Source organism: Priapulus caudatus, unplaced genomic scaffold (assembly GCF_000485595.1).
Source record: "Priapulus caudatus unplaced genomic scaffold, Priapulus_caudatus-5.0.1 Scaffold1461, whole genome shotgun sequence".
In the NCBI taxonomy this organism is placed as follows: Eukaryota; Metazoa; Priapulida; class Priapulimorpha; order Priapulimorphida; family Priapulidae; genus Priapulus; species Priapulus caudatus.
In genome coordinates, this window is record NW_014578522.1 from 6,521 (window position 1) to 25,948 (window position 19,428).

Genomic DNA, 19,428 nt, shown 5'->3' on the forward strand with positions numbered 1-19,428 from the left:
CCCCCGGTAACGGCGTCGACGTTAACGCGCGCGACGCGACAGGTAACGCGCCGTTGCACATCGTCTGCGCGTCGCGTCTCAGGCGGGGGCGCTACACGCTTGCGGCGCTGCTACGCCATGGCGCCGACATGCACGCGCGAAACCGCCTCGGCAACACGCCGCTGAGCTGTGCATGCCAGACGGGCTGCCGCGACATTGTCCGCATCCTGCTGTCGCCACGGCAACGTCCCGACTTTGTTCCCACCCTGCTGTCGCCACGGCAACGTCCCGACCTCGCAGCGACGAACGTCGACGGAAAATCCGCGCTGCACCTCGCCTGCGAGCACACAGACGACACGGATCTCGTCGCCGCCATCATCGCCGACGACGACGCGCCGAAGCTGCTCGCCACCAGGGAGCGCCTCGGGAAGACACCGCTGCTGTGCGCGGCGGCGGAGGGCCACTACAACGTCGTCGACCTCCTGGTGGAGCGTGCGGACTGCGCGCCGGCGGACGCGGCAGACGCGCTCGAGCTGCTCGCCGCGACGCTGTGGAGCGACGACGAAGAGCGTGCGTTTAAGTTGCTCGAGCGCGGCATGAGGCGCCGTTACGTCGGCCGCCGGGTGGCGCTGTCGAAGCGTCAGCTGAGCGTCGGGGGTCACAAGGAGTGCGCAAACCTGTCAGAGCTGCGGCGGCTGCGGCGGTGGCGGCGGGACGAGTTTGTGCCGCTGCATGCGGAGGTGCTCGCCATCATGGCGCGCACGCTGGACGAGCGTGAGCCTGAACTGCTGTCCTATGCCAAAACCGCGAGCGATTGTGCCGACGTCGCCGTCGCGCCCTCGTTGTGGCGTTACAGGCTCCACCTGCTGGCGAAGCAGGAGCATGGAGAAACAGACACCGCCGCCGCCGGCGCCTATGAGTGTCTCGCTTGGTTCGCGCGCGCGTCGTGCAACGAGGTTTCGCCTGCGTGGCGACAAGAAGCCACCACATTGCTAAGCAACTGCCTCTCCAATGTCCCGCCCGACGTCGTTATCGCGGCCGTCCGCTGCATCCTGCGATTCATCTTCTCGGTGGTGCCCCCGGCCGGCAGCGACGACGGCAACGAAGAGCTGGTCAAGGCCGTGCGCGCCGCCGGCGCCATCTACTGGAAGGCGACACGCGACACGCTGCTGCACTTCATTGTGGGGGACGCGCGCTTTCGCGGCATGGCGAGCGAGCGCTACGCTGCGGTGGTGGTGCTGCTGCTGCGGGCGGGCGCGGACATCGAGGCGCTGGACCACACCGGCCACACACCGCTAGATGCTGCGGTGGCCCGCCCGCGCTGCAACGGCGACGGACGCGGGATCGCGTGGAATGAGGCACAGGATGAGGCGCTGAATGAGGAAGAGGAGACCCCCGCTGACAACGGCGACACACCCAGGGTCGCATGGGATGAGGCGTGGGATGAGGAAGAGGGGACCCCTGCTGACATCGGTGACGCGTGCGGGGTCACATGGGATGAGGCGTGGGATGAGGCAGAGGGGACCCCCGCTGACATCAACCGGCTAACGGCCGTCTGCCTTCTCATCGCGCACGGTGCCGCCGTGCATGACGAGTCGCCACCTGGTGGCAATACTGCAAGCATTGCAGCACCACCTGGTGGCAATACTGTGAGCCACGTGGTGCCACCAGGTGGCGATACTGACTCTGCAAGCAATGTGACACCACCTGGTGGCGACGTTACAGACGATGCAGCGTTGCTCGGCGGCGGCGACGCTGCGAGCGGCGCGGCGCCACCTGGCGACGACGATGTGCAGCGCGTGCTGCGGCGGCCGGACACGTGTCTCCACGTCGCGTGCGGCAAGCTGCCGCTGCCCGTCTCCGCGGCAGTGCTCTCCGCGGTCCGAGCGCGCGACGCAGCTGCGTTCTCGCGGCGCGACGAGCGCGGCCTCACTCCGCTCGCGTGCGCCGCGTACGTGGGCCGGGTGGACGTGGTGGCGCTGCTGCGGGACCGCTACACGGACGCCGAGAATGCCGACGCCCACCTGCTGCTTGCCGGCGCCCTCTGGCAGGACGCGGACGCGTTCTTCCGACACGCGACGACGGCGGCGCGACTGCGGGACGGGCTCGCCGCCGCCACCGCCGTCGGGCAGTGCGGCACGCCGGCGCCCTCTGTCGCCGACGTCGAGGCGCTGCGGCGCGGCGGCGGAAAGATGGCGCGCTGCCACGAGGCGTACCTCGCGATGTCACGCGTCCTTGGCCACCAGAGCGCGCTGCTTGCCGCGCCGCTCGACGACATGCTCATGATGCTGCAGGGGACGACGTGGATGGCGGTGGCGGACGACGACGCGCCGCGCCTCATGCTGCTGCTGTGGCGAGCAAGGGTGAGGCTTGCGCTCGCTCACGGTGCGCGGGAGCGAGCGACAGCCAGTGGCGCAGCGGAGGCGGCGGCGGAGGCGGCGACCTACTCCATGCGGCCGAGGCGAGACCTCGACGACGAGATTCTCCAGCTCCTGCACGACGTCCTCACGTTGACACGGCGTTGCCACGGCAACACACCTACACCGCACACGCTCGTATGCATGTGCACTGTCGCCGACGCTGTCGCCGATCACCGAGATGCGGGCGACCCCCGGCTGCGGCGCTGCCTCCGCGCGCTCGCCGCAACGCGGGACGGGCACGGCTGCACGGCTCTGCACGCGCTTGTCTACCACGACTTCCACGACCTCCCGCGAAGCCTCCGCTTGCTGCTCGAGCACGGTTGCCGTGCCGACGTGGCCGATCGCCACGGCAACGCGCCTCTGCACGCGGTGATGCAGTACTGCACAGCCGGCGGCGACGCGGTCACGCACGAAATGGCGGCGCTGCTGCTAGCGCACGGAGCGCACGCGGACGCTCGCAATGCGCGCGGGCGCACGGCGCGGGAGTTGTGCGCGCCGCACAAGTCGCCGGCGACGCAGCATCTGGTGCGGTGCGCAGAGATGACGAGCAGCCTCGCGTGTCTGTGCGCGACGACGGTGCTGCGATGCGGCGTGCCGTACCGCGACGCGCTGCCGCCCGCCGTGAGAGAGTTCGTCGAGCAACACTGCGGTGACGACGGGCGGGGAGCGGGCGACCATCGCTATGACGACGACAACGACGACGATGAAGACTGGGTCGACTTCTGGAACGACGACTCCTAGCGCCATGATAGAATTAATAATTGGAACGATAATGGAATAAATGATTGAAACAATTAATGGAATTAATGATTGGTATGGTAATGTAATTCTTGATTGCAACGATTGGAATGATGGCATTATTGATCGGAACAATAATGTAATTAACGATTGGAATGATAATGGGATTAATGATTGGAATGATGGAATTATTGATTGGAACAATAGTGGCATTAATGTAAATACATGATCATAGTGTAAAGAAAACACGTTGGTACAGAGCAAATCTTGGTTTTTATTATAACTAACATTTAAAAATGACATACAATTATACACTTACAGAAATACATACTACTATTTCAAATAGCATTCTGAGGTAACCGTGAATCTACCGTGTCTACATCATGAGTAAGTTTTACTTTATTGTTTTGTTTCAAAAGGTAACGCATGTACTGATGTATAGCGAGATGGCAGTTAATGAATGGCTACGGATTCAACTCGTCCACAACTGTTATAGAAGATAATTCGCACCATAGTTGACGAAAATTATTCCAGAACTTTACGTGAACGCCAATAGATGGCGCTATCATGTAGAAATTACTAGGGTCCCTGTATACAGAGAGTTGCGCCATGACGAGTCGGAAAAAATCGGTCACGTGATCGCTGCCGGCATGTCGTTTCCAAATGGATCCACACCGCTGCCGCTTAAGTACAGCGCTGTATGGATACGCTGTACAATGGTCATGGCCGTCAAAAGACCTGATGGCGGGACGACCTTGACAAATGTGAATCAAGATGGCAGAGAAGAGCACAAGACCGGAGCATATGGCAGCAGCTGGAAAAGGCTTACGTCCAGCGATGGACAAGGGATGATGATTCGACCCAAGGCTGAAGAAGAAGAAGAAGTATCTGAATATGTCTGGATCAACAACTGACGCCCTTTCTCTCCACTAGCTTTAATCATGTTTTATATGTTTTTGTTATTCTACTCCCTGATAAAGCATATCAAATATCGACACTCGCATTTCTAATAACGATTGACTATTTCCACCTGTTTTCTACTAAAAGTTGTACGCATAGATGTTCAGTGAATCACGGGTATCATTTTCCCCCTCTCCAGCAGGTGGCGACTGGAGGCGGCCGCTGGACATAGCCTGCCACGCGAACAATGAGGAGCTAGTGCGGCTGCTGCTGGACCATGGCTGCGACCCTGACTTTGTCGCCATAGAACACGTGGGCAGCACAACGTTTGACGTGGCGTGCGCCACCGCAACCCCGGCCATCGTCGAGATGCTGCTGCAAGCCGGCGCCAACCCGCACCGACGCGGCCGCGAGGGGGCGACACCGCTGCTCGCCGCCTGCACGGCAGACAACGTTGGCGCTGTGAGGGTGCTGCTGTCTCGCGGTGTCGACCCCAACACCAGCGGATGCCTCGACGCAGCATGCCTCAAAGGGTCGGTCAAGGTCGTGCGGCTGCTCTGCGAGAGTGGTGCGAACCCGACGGGAGGCGTTGGCGATGCCCTGTCGCCTCTCCAGAGGGCGTGCGAGCAGGAGAACGTGGCGGTCGCGAGAACGCTGCTGCTGCACAACGGACGATCATGCGATTCTACAAGCTGCATCTGACTATGTCAGATGAGCTAAAAAGTCATCGATAGCAATCAGTTAATATCTAGGCCCATATGAGTCATCTTGTGCAATGGCAGACGCTGCTAAAGACTGACACGACAGTGCCTGTAATTTAAAGTCATGGTAGTGATACCCAAAACATATCGAGACATTGAAATGGTAATTACTTGGTACTTTAATTGTGAATATGTCACGGGTTACTCTAGATTGCTTTTATGCCTGTATTTGGTAAAAACGAAATATGTCAGATTTTTCACCAAGTAAATAGGTTAGATCCCAAGACAGGACTATAAACAGATACCTAGCTTCCACCAGAGGTAACTTACTGTCCTTCTCGAAATCCGAACACGATGCAGGCGAAAGAGATGACAACAAACAGGAGTGCGGCACATGGTACCACCAGCGTTAGGAACACCACCCAGAAGAAGTCACGGGGCGGGTGCCTGCTTATCGGTGGATGGAAGCCAATTTCATCCTCTAAGGCGATCGGATGCAGCTGCTTGCTCGCAGTTTCCATTTCACCAGGTGGCAGCAGAGTTGTCTGCAGCATCGACAGCAGAGTGACAATTTAGATCCGGTTTCGAGTCTGTTGCTAGAAATGTACATACCTCCTCCTCTCTAGCATTACACCACCCTCCTCTCCAGCACCACACCACCCTCCTCCCTAGCATTACATCCACCATTACATTCCCCAATTAGTACATCCTCTTTCCTTCTCAGCATTACATCCACCTTTCCTTCTCAGCATTACATCCACCTTTCTTTCGCAGCATTACACCGCGTTCCTCCCCAGCACTACACCGTCCTCTTCCCTAGTAGTACATCCCCTATCTCCCAAGCCTACATCCTTCTTCCTCCTCAGCATTACACCCCCTTCTTTCTTTCTCAGCATTACATCCCCCCTTCTCAGCACTACATTCCCCCTTCCACGTTACATGCCCCCACCTCCTCCCCAAATCACACCCTTCGACCTCCCCAGCACTATCACATGATCGCTCACCAGCTCCAGCATGCACCAGTCGATGAGGAACTCTGGTGCAAACACCGCGTCCGTGGACACGGCCCCCGCCGGCACGCCGTCTCCGCCGCCACCGTCCTCGCACCAGGATTCCCGCTGCTTCCTGCTCAGTACCCCCAGCAGCGCTGCCGAGTGCGGGGCGGTGCTCGCCACCTTCAGAATGACGCTGCAAGGAGAGCCGTGTGCGATTAAGAATTAAAGATACGATGTCGCGTGAACATCGCTAGCAACGCACGCTGTGGGAGAATCTCAAGTAGAAGATCTCTTGGACACAATCGCAACAGATCGCTGGGAGGAGAACACACGAGTTTAAAATACATTGCATAATATCACTATCCATGCGTGCAGGAAGAGTCAAAGTAGTATGCATGTATATATCATCAAGAGCTAATAATACCTTAGGTATTATTAGCTCTCGATATCATATATAGCATAGATGTTTGTGCGATAGACTTTAAACTTGTATTCTCCTTCCAGGAGTATATATAGCCCTAATGGCAATGCTTAAAGGACAATTGAAGTCAAATTTTATAACTTCTGTAACGTTTTTATACATATAAATACATTCAATAACGTATTCCATTTCAAATCCGGCGCCCGCAGTTCAAATTCGCAGTAAGAAACACATGAATATTAGTCTAAAACGCATTTATCTTGTGAATTACAGTTGCGCGGTATCGCACAGGCTAATATACGCACGGCTATTGGGCGGTAAGAAAGTGTACTATCATATGGCACGAACGATTTGAGTTACATTTCTATAAATCTAGCTACACATAGACACATGTCTTAGCTATAATCTGTAATTTTTGAGTTTATTGAAGCACGATTAGTCTAATTAATTACTACGGACCATTGTACAGCGTATCCATACAGCGCTGTACTTAAGCGGCAGCGGTGTTGATCCATTTGGAAACAACATGGCGTCAAATCCTGAGTTGGCGCAACTCTCTGTATATAGGGACCCTAGAAATTACCCATGCTAAGATAGAATGCTTATATAAAATATCCCTACAATCTGAACATTAGTTGATTATGATACATTTAACGAATATTAACAAAATAATATTTTAAACATAATTATATTACCCTATAACAAGTAACCTTTATCATTTAACAGACAGTTCAATCTAAGTATGACAGAAAAAGTTACTTATTAATAAAGCTTCTTGTTTCAATGCTAGCAAACATGCAAGGCCTTCTCTATTAGTCACAGCATGCGAGCATCGGTGACTAGAATATAAACGGGTATATGTACGTATATAGATATATATTAGTACAGATATAAAATCTAAAATTTTGATTGTCACTAATAAGTGAGTAACATACATCTAAATAAATACAAGACAGTGCCCAACTTTGCAGCACTGCCTGGGGCCATCAACAAGACCAAGCTAAAATCACCAGAAGCAAGTGAGGTTATTTTAACCCACGAATACTATGCAGTTAGGAAAGTGCTCACACCAGCTACAGACAAGATGACGATGCTAATGTAGGGGATTTCTGCATACACACACTGCACCAGTTGCAACATCGCAGTTTCGGTATTGGTACATTAGCAGCGGTACTCTCACTCTGCACTAATTTATGATCTATTGTACGGAACTTGTCGCACGGGGTATAGAAATTAGTACAGAATGTACATTCAATGTATAAAATCGGTATGACGAGAAGTTGACACGATAAAACACGATGATGTGTCACGTACGCGTGGCACTCAAGAAAGGCCACTCGCAACCGTCTTTTCTGCAATAATAATAAATTCGACTAGAGTTAGTAATCATAACAATGCGCTACGATTAATCTAGTAACACACCCGGCGCAGTTTAATGTCTGCTAAAGAAACGTCACCGGTGCATGCCACGCTAGAACGGACATCCCGTTTCCATCTCAGATCAGTGACAAACCTTACAGTCGCACTTCACAATAAACACTAGTACAAAAATATGCCAAAGTGAAAGCAGCGTTTAGTCGCCGACAACTAACAGCTGCTATGTTTACACATAGAACTGAACAGGGGGCCTGGGTAGAAACCACGCGTTGTAGAGCCTGTGGCTACTTCTATACATGTTGGCATTCAACCACAGACGGCCACAGATAGACAGAATCGCTCGTACGATCCTCAGGCACTTTCAGCGGTGGTGAGGTACAAATACTGTCATGCTGGCCATGACTCCATATCAATCAACTAGTAATGTCGGGAATCTGTGTTTCTTGTCAGAGGCAGAGTTTCACTGAAACGAAGAAGTAGGATGTAGTTACCCCTATTACGGCCTTATGTCCCATTAGGGGACCAAGAGGATAGAAAGAGAGAGAGAGAGAGAGCGTTTGTCCTATGTTGGCATAATGCAAATAGTTCGTTTTTTAATTTGCAATTCGCAAAAGACTCTACCTATCTGTGTGGCATGATTGACAGATGGTTCTAGCAAACCATGTGATAGAACGTACTAAAAGACAACACTTGCCAATGAAGTGCCACAACGTTGATATTGATAATGCAGCATGCATGCATGGAACACATGTATAGTCTGGTCTAACTCAACAGACTTAGCAACATTATACAAGGGGTCAGACATACTACTCATACATATGAGGGCCACGCACTTACGATCCTAACTTCATTATTTCATAACTGAATTTTTTTTTTAAACACGTTTCATCTGTGTTTGCACAATAATATAAAACAGGCAGGCTTCCCACTATCTACAGGCACTTTTCTCAATGTAAATTGATTGCATTCCTCAGACATTTGGACTATAGATTTGCAAGAACAATAAACATTCAGTTTTAATTGAATAAGATGTGAAATTCAAACTCCGTGTACTTAAAAATACCATCGAGGCTTTCAACCCATGCACAAGTTTACAGGGAGCAGAGCATAGCAAACCTTGTTCCGATAGATCCTTGATAAGGAGGTGGTGCAGACCCAGCGTTCAAACCATCATTCCTGAAACTAGAAGCAAAATCTTTTTCAGGAGCAATTAAGAGTACACTCGAACAAGTGCTAGCGGTCACCTCTGACGAATGAACACCTGTCCACAAAGGGCACTTTTGGCAATTTCCACAACGGAGAATTTTCACATTTTCCTCGAGTGGCAGTCACACAGTGAAATGACATCTACTGATCTACAGAATGAATACCTGCCTACAAAAGATAACCTTTGGAGTTTTCAATGAGGACTATCGTACATAATTTTGACTGTGACGTTACCTTTGTTACCTGTGTGTAAGACGAGTTCACGTACCTGGCAGGTTGAACAGGAACACCTGGACTCGTCGTCAGTGGCCGCGGTGTGTCTCTGTGGTCAGCGGCGTAACGTAGCGAATCTGATGTCCGATTGATGTTCTTGTAATGCTGCAGGTCCTCCCTGCCAAGCCGTTAATATGACACCGCTCATTACATAATATAGACACATAAACAAACAACATTAAAAAATAACTTTATTATTCAATGTGGCTTATTAAATGATAGACACATAACCGTTATAATTAAGTTTAAAGACAATGTTGATATACACTACTCATTACGTGACACTGACACATTAATGACCTATCCGTCTAGAGTGATTAACAGATAGCTTTGGCTAATCAGTATTTTGACAGTAGAATTTTGAAAAGGCTGTTTAGTAATAACAAGTGCCGCGGAGCGACAGCGCTCATCTAACGTCTACTGCGGTGACTCTGTGGTTGGAAGTGGGTGGGATTTAGTAAACCCTGTTAGTCCCAAATGTGTTCACATACACGCCGAAACAGTGGAATGCCACAGGGATGGTATCAGGAACCTTCTCAAAGGAATGTTTGTTGGGATCGTTATGAAAGTTGCACGACAGATGGCGCGTACGTTAAGTGTCTTTCAGATTAAAGATGAAGCTCCCATCGTATGTAGTAGCAAAAACTATTTGCAGACGAATAGGTAAGCACTCATCCATTTACCTACGCAGCCTACAGGCTGCAATAGAGAGCGTGCCACCTGTAACTAATTAACACAGGCAAAAACTACACAGCCACCAACACATGCACTGCAGTGGCCACTGGCAGTGGCATACGTTACATGTAAAATACTGACAGTACAGAATGCCATAGAAATTATAGGATTTAAGGAGCATAAACCTTCTTCAAACAAATTTAGCTTTTGCAATTTCACTGTGACATTGTAGCCTCGTACATCCAGGCATGTATAGATTCTACTAGCAAACCCGGCAGTCAAATTCTTCTTAACGACAGTAAACAAATCCATGTTTAACCCTGCCTCCTTGAGCGTCAAAAGGTTATCGCGACACTTACTCTCGCATGTCAGCAGAAGGGACATTTCATGGTCCTTTCAATAACACATAAAAATGCTAGGTCACCCTGAAACAAAAAAGTTTTTCATAGCTCCGTCAGACCATGTCCTCAGAAAATGTCAAAATCTGCCCTGTGCCCATTGACCTTTGACCTGTGACCTCCAATTTCGGCAAGTGATGGCTTTCCTACCATGATGCTATACACCGACTATCACGAGCCTAGTCGAGCCGTTTAGATTTGTGCCGCAATTCTGCATTTCCTCCCTATACCTTAAGTTAAGGAGTGAATGTTCACCCTTCTTTTACACCTCTTGACCTTGACCTTTGACCCACAGCTCGACATCCCACCTCGTTTTGACGATCCCCCCCGATGTGCCGAATATCGTGACCGTACGTCGAGCGGTTAAGATTTGTGCCCAACTGTTGATGGACGGACGGCACGCACGCACGCGACGGACGGAAGGACGAAGGACGAAGGACGGACGGCGGACCGATCGGCGATTCTACAAGCTGCATCTGACTATGTCAGATGAGCTAAAAAGCTACAAAAATCGACAGTAGGTAAATTATTATAATCAACTTGAAAAAATAACATTCGTATTGAAATGGATATGTATTGCATATATAGACTATTTCTTTACTACTTTTTTAAGATGAAGGTACACAGAAATATCAGCTCATTGTTGGTGTTTGTCTACTTGTTAATTTACTTATATTCCTTCGCAGTTTCACAGTTTTTTCACACACTGAAAAATATGTAGATGCACACAGTCATATTCTCATGTAGAAACCAAGCAGCTTCAATAGAAACTTACTCAGTGGTTTTTCTGTTTCTCTTCTCTCTGGAAAGACAAAGAATGACAACAGTATATCATAGATGTACACACTTGGTCAAAGACATGAAACTACATAACAAAACCTGACTAAATTGAATAAACAAAATGCACTGTTTTTAACCAGGGTAAAATAGAACAAGTGCCGCGGAGTGACAGCGCTCATCTAACGTCTAACGTTCTACTGCGGTGACTCTGTGGTGGAGTGGTGGGATTCAGTAAACCCTGTTAGTCCCAAATGTGTTCACAACACGCCGAAAAGTGGAATGCACAGGGATGGTATCAGGAACCTTCTCAAAGGAATGTTCGTTGGGATCGTTATGAAAGTTGCCACGAGATGGCGCGTACGTTTAAGTGTCTTCAGATTAAAGATGGAAGCTCCATCGTAGTAGTAGCAACAACTATTTGCAGAACAGAATAGGTAAGCACTCATCCATTTACCTACGCAAGCCTACAGGCTGCAATAGAGAGCAGCCACCTGTAACCAATTAATGCAGGCAAAAACTACAGCAGTACCACCACCACATGCACTGGCAGTGGCATACGTTACATGTAACATACTGACAGTACAGAATGCCATAGAAATTATACGATTTAAGGAGCATAAACATTCTTCAACCAAATTTAGCTTTTGAAATTTCACTGTGACATTGTAGCCTCATACATCCAGGCATGTATAGATTCTACTAGCAAACCCGGCAGTCAAATTCTTTCTAACAGACAGTAAACAAATCCATGTTTAACCCTCCTCTTGAGGGTCAAAAGGTTATCCGACACTAACTCTTCGCGCATGTCAGCAGAAGGTACATTTCATGTCCTTTCAATACAGCCATAAAATGCTAGGTCACCGCTGAAACAAAAAAGTTCTTCAATCGCTCCGTCAGACATGTCCTCAGAAAATGTCTAAAATCTGCCGGTGCCCATTGACCTTTGACCCTGTGACTCCATTTCGGCACAGTGATGGCTTTTCTACCATGATGCTATACCGACTATCACGAGCCTAGGTCGAGCCGTTTAGATTTGGGCCGCAATTCTGCATTTCCTCCCTATACCTTAAGTTAGAGAGTGAATGTTCCCCCTTCTTTTACACCTCTTGACCTTTGACCTTTGACCCCAGCTTCGACATTCCAACTCGTTTGACGATCCCCCCCGATGTGCCGAATATCGTGACCGTACGTCGAGCGGTTCAGATTTGTGGCCAATCTGTTGAACAGATGGACGGAACGGACACACGGACGATCATGGCATTCTACAAGCTGACATCTGACTATGTCAGATGAGCTAAAAATGCATCGATAACAATCAGTTAATATCTAGCCCATATGATCATCTTGTGCAATGGCAGACGCTGCTAACAAAGGACCTGACACGCACAGTGCTGTAATGCTAAAAGTCATGGTAGTGATACCCAAACACGATACTCACACCTCGAGCACATTCGAACATGGTATTACTTTGGTACTTAATTGTAATTATCACGGTTACTCTAGATTGCTTTTATGCTGTATTTGGTCAAAACGAAATATGTCAGATTTTTCACCAAGTAAATAGGTTAGATCCAAGACCGGACTATTATATATATAAACAGATACCTAGCTTCCATCAGAGGTCACTTTACTGTCCTTCTCGAAATCCGAACACGATGCAGCGCGAAAGAGATGACAACAAACAGGAGTGGCGGGGCACATGCGTACCACCAGCAGTTGTGAAGCAACACCACCCAGAAGAAGTCACGGGGCGGGTGCCTGCTTATCGGTGGATGGAAGCGCGATTTCATCCTCTAAGGCGATCGATGCAGCTGCTTGCTCGCAGTTTCCATTTCACCAGTGGCAGCAGAGTTGTCTGCAGCATCGCCAGCAGAGTGACAATTTAGATCCGGTTTCGAGTCTGTTGGCTAGAAATGTACATACCTCCTCCTCTTCCAGCACACACACCCTCCTCCCTAGCATTACAGTCCACCATTACATCCCCATTAGTACATCCTCTTCCTTCTCAGCATTACATCCCACCTTTCCTTCTCAGCATTACATCCACCATTTCCTTCTCAGCATTACATCCACCTTTCCTTCTGCAGCATTACATCCACCTTTCTTTCGCAGGCATTACATCCACCTTTCTTTTCGGCAGCATACATCCACCTTTCCTTCTCAGCATTACATTCCACCTTTCCTTCTCAGCATTACATCCACCTTTCCTTCTCAGCATTACATCCACCTTTCCTTCTCAGCATTACATCCACCTTTCCTTCTCAGGATTACATCCACCTTTTTCTCAAGCATTACATCCACCTTTCCTTCTCAGCATTACATGCCACCTTTCTTCTCAGGCATTACATCCATTCTTCTCAGCATTACATCACCTTCTTTCGCAGGCATTACACCGCGTTCCTCCCCAGCACTACACCGTCCTCTTCCCTAGTAGTACATCCCCTATCTCCCAAGCCTACATCCTTCTTCCTCCTCCAGCATTACACCTCTTCTTTCTTTCTCAGCATTACACATCCCCCTTCTCAGCAGCTACATTCCCGCTTCCACGTTACATGCCCCCACCTCCTCCCCAAATCACACCCCTTCGACCTCCCCAGCACTATCACATGATCGCTCACAGCAGCTCCAGCATCACCAAGTCGTAGCAGAACTCTGGTGGCAAACATGCCCCGTCCGTGGACACGGCCCCCGCCGGCACGCCGTCTCCGCCGCCACGCGTCCTCGCCACCAGGATTCCCGCTGCTTCCTGCTCAGTACCCCCAGCAGCGGCTGCCGAGTGCGGGGCGGTGCTCGCCACCACATTCGAATGACCTGAAAAGGAGAGCCGTGTGCGATTAAGAATTAAAGAACAGCAATGTCGCGTGAACATCGCTAGCAAGCGCACGCTGTGGGAGAATCTCAAGTAGAAGATCTCTTGGACACAATTGCAACAGATCGCTGGGAGGAGAACACACGAGTTTAAAATACATTGCTAATATCACTATCCATGCGTGCAGGAAGAGTCAATAGTAGTATGCTGTATATATCATCAAGAGCTAATAATACTTAGGTATTATTAGCTCTCGATAAATATATAGCATAGATGTTTGTTGCGATAGACTTTAAACATTGTATTCTCCTTCAGGAGTATATATGGCAGCCCTAATGGCAATCGCTTAAAGGACAATTGAAGTCAAATTTTTAAACTTCTGTAACGTTTTTATACATATAAATACATTCAATAACTGTATTCCATTTCAACTCGGCGCCGCGCAGTTCAAATTCGCAGTAAGAAACACATGAATATTAGTCTAGGTCATGTGACGTCACAGCCCCCCGTTGAAACACGCCATTATGTAAACATAGTGCGTGTGGTGTATAAGATGGAGACATGCAGAAAGCGATAATTTCAATGATTCTAGTGATTACTCAGATGATGATGGTATTTATAGTGATTTACCAGTTGGATATAGGTTTGAACTTTGAGCCTGAATATACACAAGAAGAAATTGAGGAGAATCGTCTGAAAAAGCTACACGAAGAGTCGGCACACACTTCTCGAGAATGCAGAACAGTCACAATTCAGGGCAGAATGGAAGCTTCGGTACCAGATAGGACTGTAGACAAATAGTGGTGTTCTTGTAGTGTTTGTGAATTAATGAGTACGGCACCTGAATGTATATGCTGCCATGAGAATGAGAAGACCAGGGTTATTGTAGACCAGTTCGACGCTAGACCAGGTGAGGCATGCGAGTACACTGATCACCGGGCTTATCACGCTCAGTCAGAATCACATATGTATCTGTACATGTACAAACATCTCTACGCTAGTCATGTACATATACCGTGAATGCATTATCCACACAGGTAATATGTATGTACATGAATATAAGTACATTTACAGGCTACATGTTTGTTGTATGCTGTAACAATACTTTCACCTAGCATAACATATACTAGCGTGTTAGCACTGTTACGCTATATAATGGCGTGTTTCAACAGGGGGCTGTGACGTCACATGACCTAGATTAATATTCATGTGTTTCTTACAAATTGGGCGCTGGATTTGAAATGGAATACGTTATTGAATGTATTTCTATGTATAAAAACGTTACAGAAGTTATAAAATTTGACTTCAATTGTCCTTTAACTTATCTTTCTAAATGCTGCACAAACGTATTCGAATCACTGTAGTTTGTGTTAATAATATATAAATAATTTTAATATCATAATATGGTTAATGCCCAAGGTTCCACAGCTAGCGAATAAGTATACTGCTCAAACTAACCAACTATCTGTATCCCGATTATTACCTATGAATATAACTATATCACGAACATTATAGCTTCATGGCACAGATTAATAAGCAAGTTGAAACTTAACAGGGCAACACAATGAATATGAACCATATAGAGCCAGTCCAGCCTACCAGTCCATACGTGTGAACATGAGTCCAGCCTTGCGAGAACATTTCGAAAGCATAAAAACTCTTATCCCAGTGCACCAGATAGCTTGCGTATTTGCGTAAATACGCATGAATTTCATACAAATACGCATGTAATTTTCAAAGGTATGCGTATAGATACGCTTGTGTTTTAATAAATACTTACATGAGAAAACAAACAGATCGTATCAGTACGCTAACCTTCCATCTACTCCCGTATCGGCTCGACTCTCTCGCTGGTAGCTTGGTCACGGTGCCCCACTCATTAAGTTCGCTATGGCTGCTGTGTGTCAGTACGTGAACCAGTCTATCTACTATCTATCGTGACTGGTTCCTGTGTCACTTAATCTGCGTAACCTGACATGGAGTTTGGACACCTCCCAAAGAACGGCAGGGTTTTTATGGGTGGTGTACAGGGCTCGAATTAACCGACAGCACCGACGGCAATTGCCGTCGGTGCCCCTATCAATCGCTGTACTGCCCCTGAAAATCCAACCCGACCGACGGCAGTCACCTGCCTTGGCCTTTTCTGTAATTGCCGTCGGTGCCTCTGGCTAGACTGGTTCGCGGCCGCACTGTTTGTCGCAGAGCGTGTACATTGTCTAGCAGTAGCAGAGCATGAGGCCGGATTCCAGTCTATCCTTCGGCAAAAACAATAAACGTAAACGTGGCTTGCTGCCAACCGCTGCCAGTAGACGATCGATAAATCGTGTGCCTGTGTATGCACGTGGTAGAACACGAATATTTAAATGCTGCACGTGGACTCGTCCCGCACGCGATTTAAAGCGCGGGAAACGACGCTCGCGCAAGAATGGCCAGCTGTGATCTGTATGGTGTGTAGCTTGCTAAGTGCAGTAAATTTAGAGAAATTCCAGTAGAATTCATACGATGACACAAAGTTTCCCATAACAATGGTCTGGGTCTGGGCTAGTGAAAGTTAGGTCAGGGCTAATGGTTTTCCTCAGTTACTAGCCCGATGGTTTAGTTTTAAAGAGTGAGTGAGTGGGGCATGAGTGGGGCACACACTTAATGAGTGGGGCACCGTGACCAAGCTACCAGCGAGAGAGTCGAGCCGATACGGGAGTAGATGGAAGGTTAGCGTACTGATACGATCTGTTTGTTTTCTCATGTAAGTATTTATTAAAACACAAGCGTATCTATACGCATACCTTTGAAAATTACATGCGTATTTGTATGAAATTCATGCGTATTTACGCAAATACGCAAGCTATCTGGTGCACTGGGATAAGAGTTTTTATGCTTTCGAATAAAAAGTTAACGTACGTTGAACCCTGTTACTGTAGTTTCATTAGCAGAGGTTGATGTATTAATTTGTTATGAGTTTTCCTTTATTTTACAAAAGTGCCTTGGTGCCCTTCTCAAATTGTGAGAGTTGCCTTGATGCCTTTTAAAATTGCCTCGGTGCCCATCCATTTTAGAGAAAATTCAAGGCAATTTCTCACATGCCCTCAAAAAATTGCCTTGCCCCTCTCGTCACTTAATTCGAGGCCTGGTGGTGTACAACCACTATGTCAAGTTTTGTGTGAGTACCTCTTAAACTAATGCGGTTGTAAAGGCAAGATATGTTAATATTCTGGTCGATACTCATACTAAGAAAATATGATGAGTACTGCCAACAAGGAGTACTCATAGGGATCTTGCCGATACTCATACATAAAAAAAATGGTGAGTAAATATTCATCAATGCCAAAAATTATCTGGAGCACTGTTATCCAACCCTAATTAAAACAAGTGCCGCGGAGCGACAGCGCTCATCTAACGTCTACCGCGGTGACGCTGTGGTGGAGTGGTGGGATTCTAGTAAACCCTGTTAGTCCCAAATGTGTTCACATACGCGCCGAAACAGTGGAAGGCACAGGGATGGTATCAGGAACCTTCTCAAAGGAATGTTCGTTGGGATCGTTATAAAAGTTGCCACGAGATGGCGCGTACGTTTAAGTGTATTAAGATTAAAGATGGAAGCTCCCATCGTACGTAGTAGCAACAACTATTTGCAAGACAGAATAGGTAAGCACTCATCCATTTACTACGCAAGCCTACAGGCTGAAATAGAGAGCTGCCACCTGTAACTAATTAACGCAGGCAAAAACTACAACAGTAATACGCATCACGCACCACTGCACTGCAGTGGCCACTGCAGTGGATAAGTTACATGTAACACACTGACAGTACAGAATGCCAATAGAAATTAAGATTTAAAGGAGCATAAACTTCTTTTCGACCAAATTTTAAGCTTTTTGAAATTTCACTGTGACAATTGTTAGCCTCATACCTCCAGGCGATGTATAGATTCCTACTAGCAACGCCGGGCAGTCAAATTCTTTCTAACAGATAAACAAATCCATGTTTAACCCTCCTCCTTGAGGGTCAAAAAAGTGATCCCGTACACTACTCTTCGCATGTCAAGCAGACATAGCATTTCATGGTCCTTGTGCATATAAAGGCCATAATAAATGCTTAGGTGCAGCGCTGAATAACAAAAGAGTTTTTCAATCGCTCCGTCAGACCATGTCCTCAGAAATGTCTAAAATCTGCCTCGTGCCCATTGACCTTTGACCTGTGACCTCCAATTTCGGCACAGTGATGCTTTTCCTACCATGATGCTATACACCGACTATCACGAGCTAGTCGAGACCGTTTAAATTTGTGCCGCAATTCTGCATTTCCTCCCTATACCTTAAGTTAAAGAGGGAATGTTCCCCCTGTTTTCACACCTTGACCTTTGACCTTTGACCCCCAGCTTCGACATCCCAACTCGTTTTCGGATTACCCCCCCACGTCCCGAATATCGTGACCGTACGTCGAGCGGTTAAGATTTGTGCCCAACTGTTGACGCACGGACGGACGGCCAGACAGACGCACAGACGGACGCACGAACGATCATGCGATTCTACAAGCTGCATCTGACTACGTCAGATGAGCTAACAATAAAATCGCGAATACGCACCTATCAGAATCGCCTTCTTCCATCTTCTTCACGTCAGTTACGCGCAGATCAGCACCGGCATTAGGCCACACCGAGAAGTCCTTGATTCTGTCCAAGAGGTCAAGCAGGGTTGGGGGCTGCAGCAGGTCCTCCAGGTTTTTGTTCTCTATGTGAAGCTGCACCTCTTGCATTTGCGTCGCTACACAAGGAACATGAGGTTTTCTATTCAGAGGTATATTCAAGACATTGCTGCTTTCCTGACCTCCACAACTGACAACGTTGTGGAATCAGCGGTGATCAGTATAACAATCGTGGAAATAGCTGTAGGCAATTGCTGTTGCGATAGGATGTTCTAAAACCAAAGCATAGCAACGAAGTGCATAAAGCCAAAAATTTTGAACGACCCAACAACAAAGCGACATTCTTACCTCACTCAGGATTGGCAATTGAAATGCGAGGAAATTATGTGCCCGCATGCAATACATAAATTCTGAAGACTGGCGATAGTGTAATCAGATCGGCTTGATTCGCAATATGCTTTGAAGTGTGACACAGGACCAACACTCACCCGCCCGCGGAGAATCACCAATGACCCTTAGCCTAAGCTTTCTGCGTGCAGTATCATAGCTTTCAACATTCACTGCTACAATCTGGAAAGGAAATTTCATTATGTGCCACCATCTATTACCTGCAGTGGATCTATTTACTTTTAATATCTTATCATAACTAATTAAGGGCATTATTACAAATCGTGATCAAACATAAAAAAATAGCACATTGCATACCTCCATAACTGTTTGATTCGTTTTAGAGATTTAACCTAACATAGCAAAAACAAAACAAGTGCCGCAGAGCGACAGGGCTCATCTGGTGTCTGGTGTTCTGCTGATAAATTCATTTGTGCATAGCAAGACGTCCTATACATACGTTCATTTCTAACCCAAAAATACAACACTTCAAACTAGTGTAATAAAATTCCGATAGATGGCGGGCCGCTATCAAAGGCATCGTTGCATCGGTCAGCAAAAGCATTGCAGCAATGGCAGCTGTCAGTGTGACGACAAATTGCAAAAAGCAGGAGCGAATAATTACCATATTATTACTATACATAACGTCAAGAGTGCATAATAGAGAAGAGTATGACACCGTTTTAACAGCGTTTTGCATAGTTTTCAACTTGTAAATATTCTATCAA

General features: G+C 47.8%; 1 protein-coding gene and 1 long non-coding RNA gene across 2 annotated transcripts in view; both read right to left on the reverse strand.

Moving 5' to 3' along the window:
- Window positions 1-5,049: 5,049 nt before the first annotated feature.
- Window positions 5,050-19,428, reverse strand: part of LOC106816713 (alpha-sarcoglycan-like) — a 17,184-nt gene continuing 2,805 nt past the window's right edge. The window contains exons 3-6 of the mRNA XM_014821333.1: window positions 18,802-18,883; window positions 18,255-18,432; window positions 5,743-5,926; window positions 5,050-5,283 (exon numbers count right to left, since the gene is read on the reverse strand). Of these exons, the coding sequence (XP_014676819.1) occupies window positions 5,065-5,283; window positions 5,743-5,926; window positions 18,255-18,432; window positions 18,802-18,883 (663 nt within the window). The 3' untranslated portion in view covers window positions 5,050-5,064. The remainder of the gene's footprint in view (window positions 5,284-5,742; window positions 5,927-18,254; window positions 18,433-18,801; window positions 18,884-19,428) is intronic.
- Window positions 6,655-12,551, reverse strand: LOC106816714. The gene is made up of 5 exons (XR_001394928.1): window positions 12,495-12,551; window positions 10,859-10,885; window positions 9,006-9,128; window positions 8,648-8,713; window positions 6,655-7,994 (listed from the first exon to the last, which is right to left on the reverse strand). It is a non-coding gene; the product is annotated as an uncharacterized LOC106816714 (long non-coding RNA).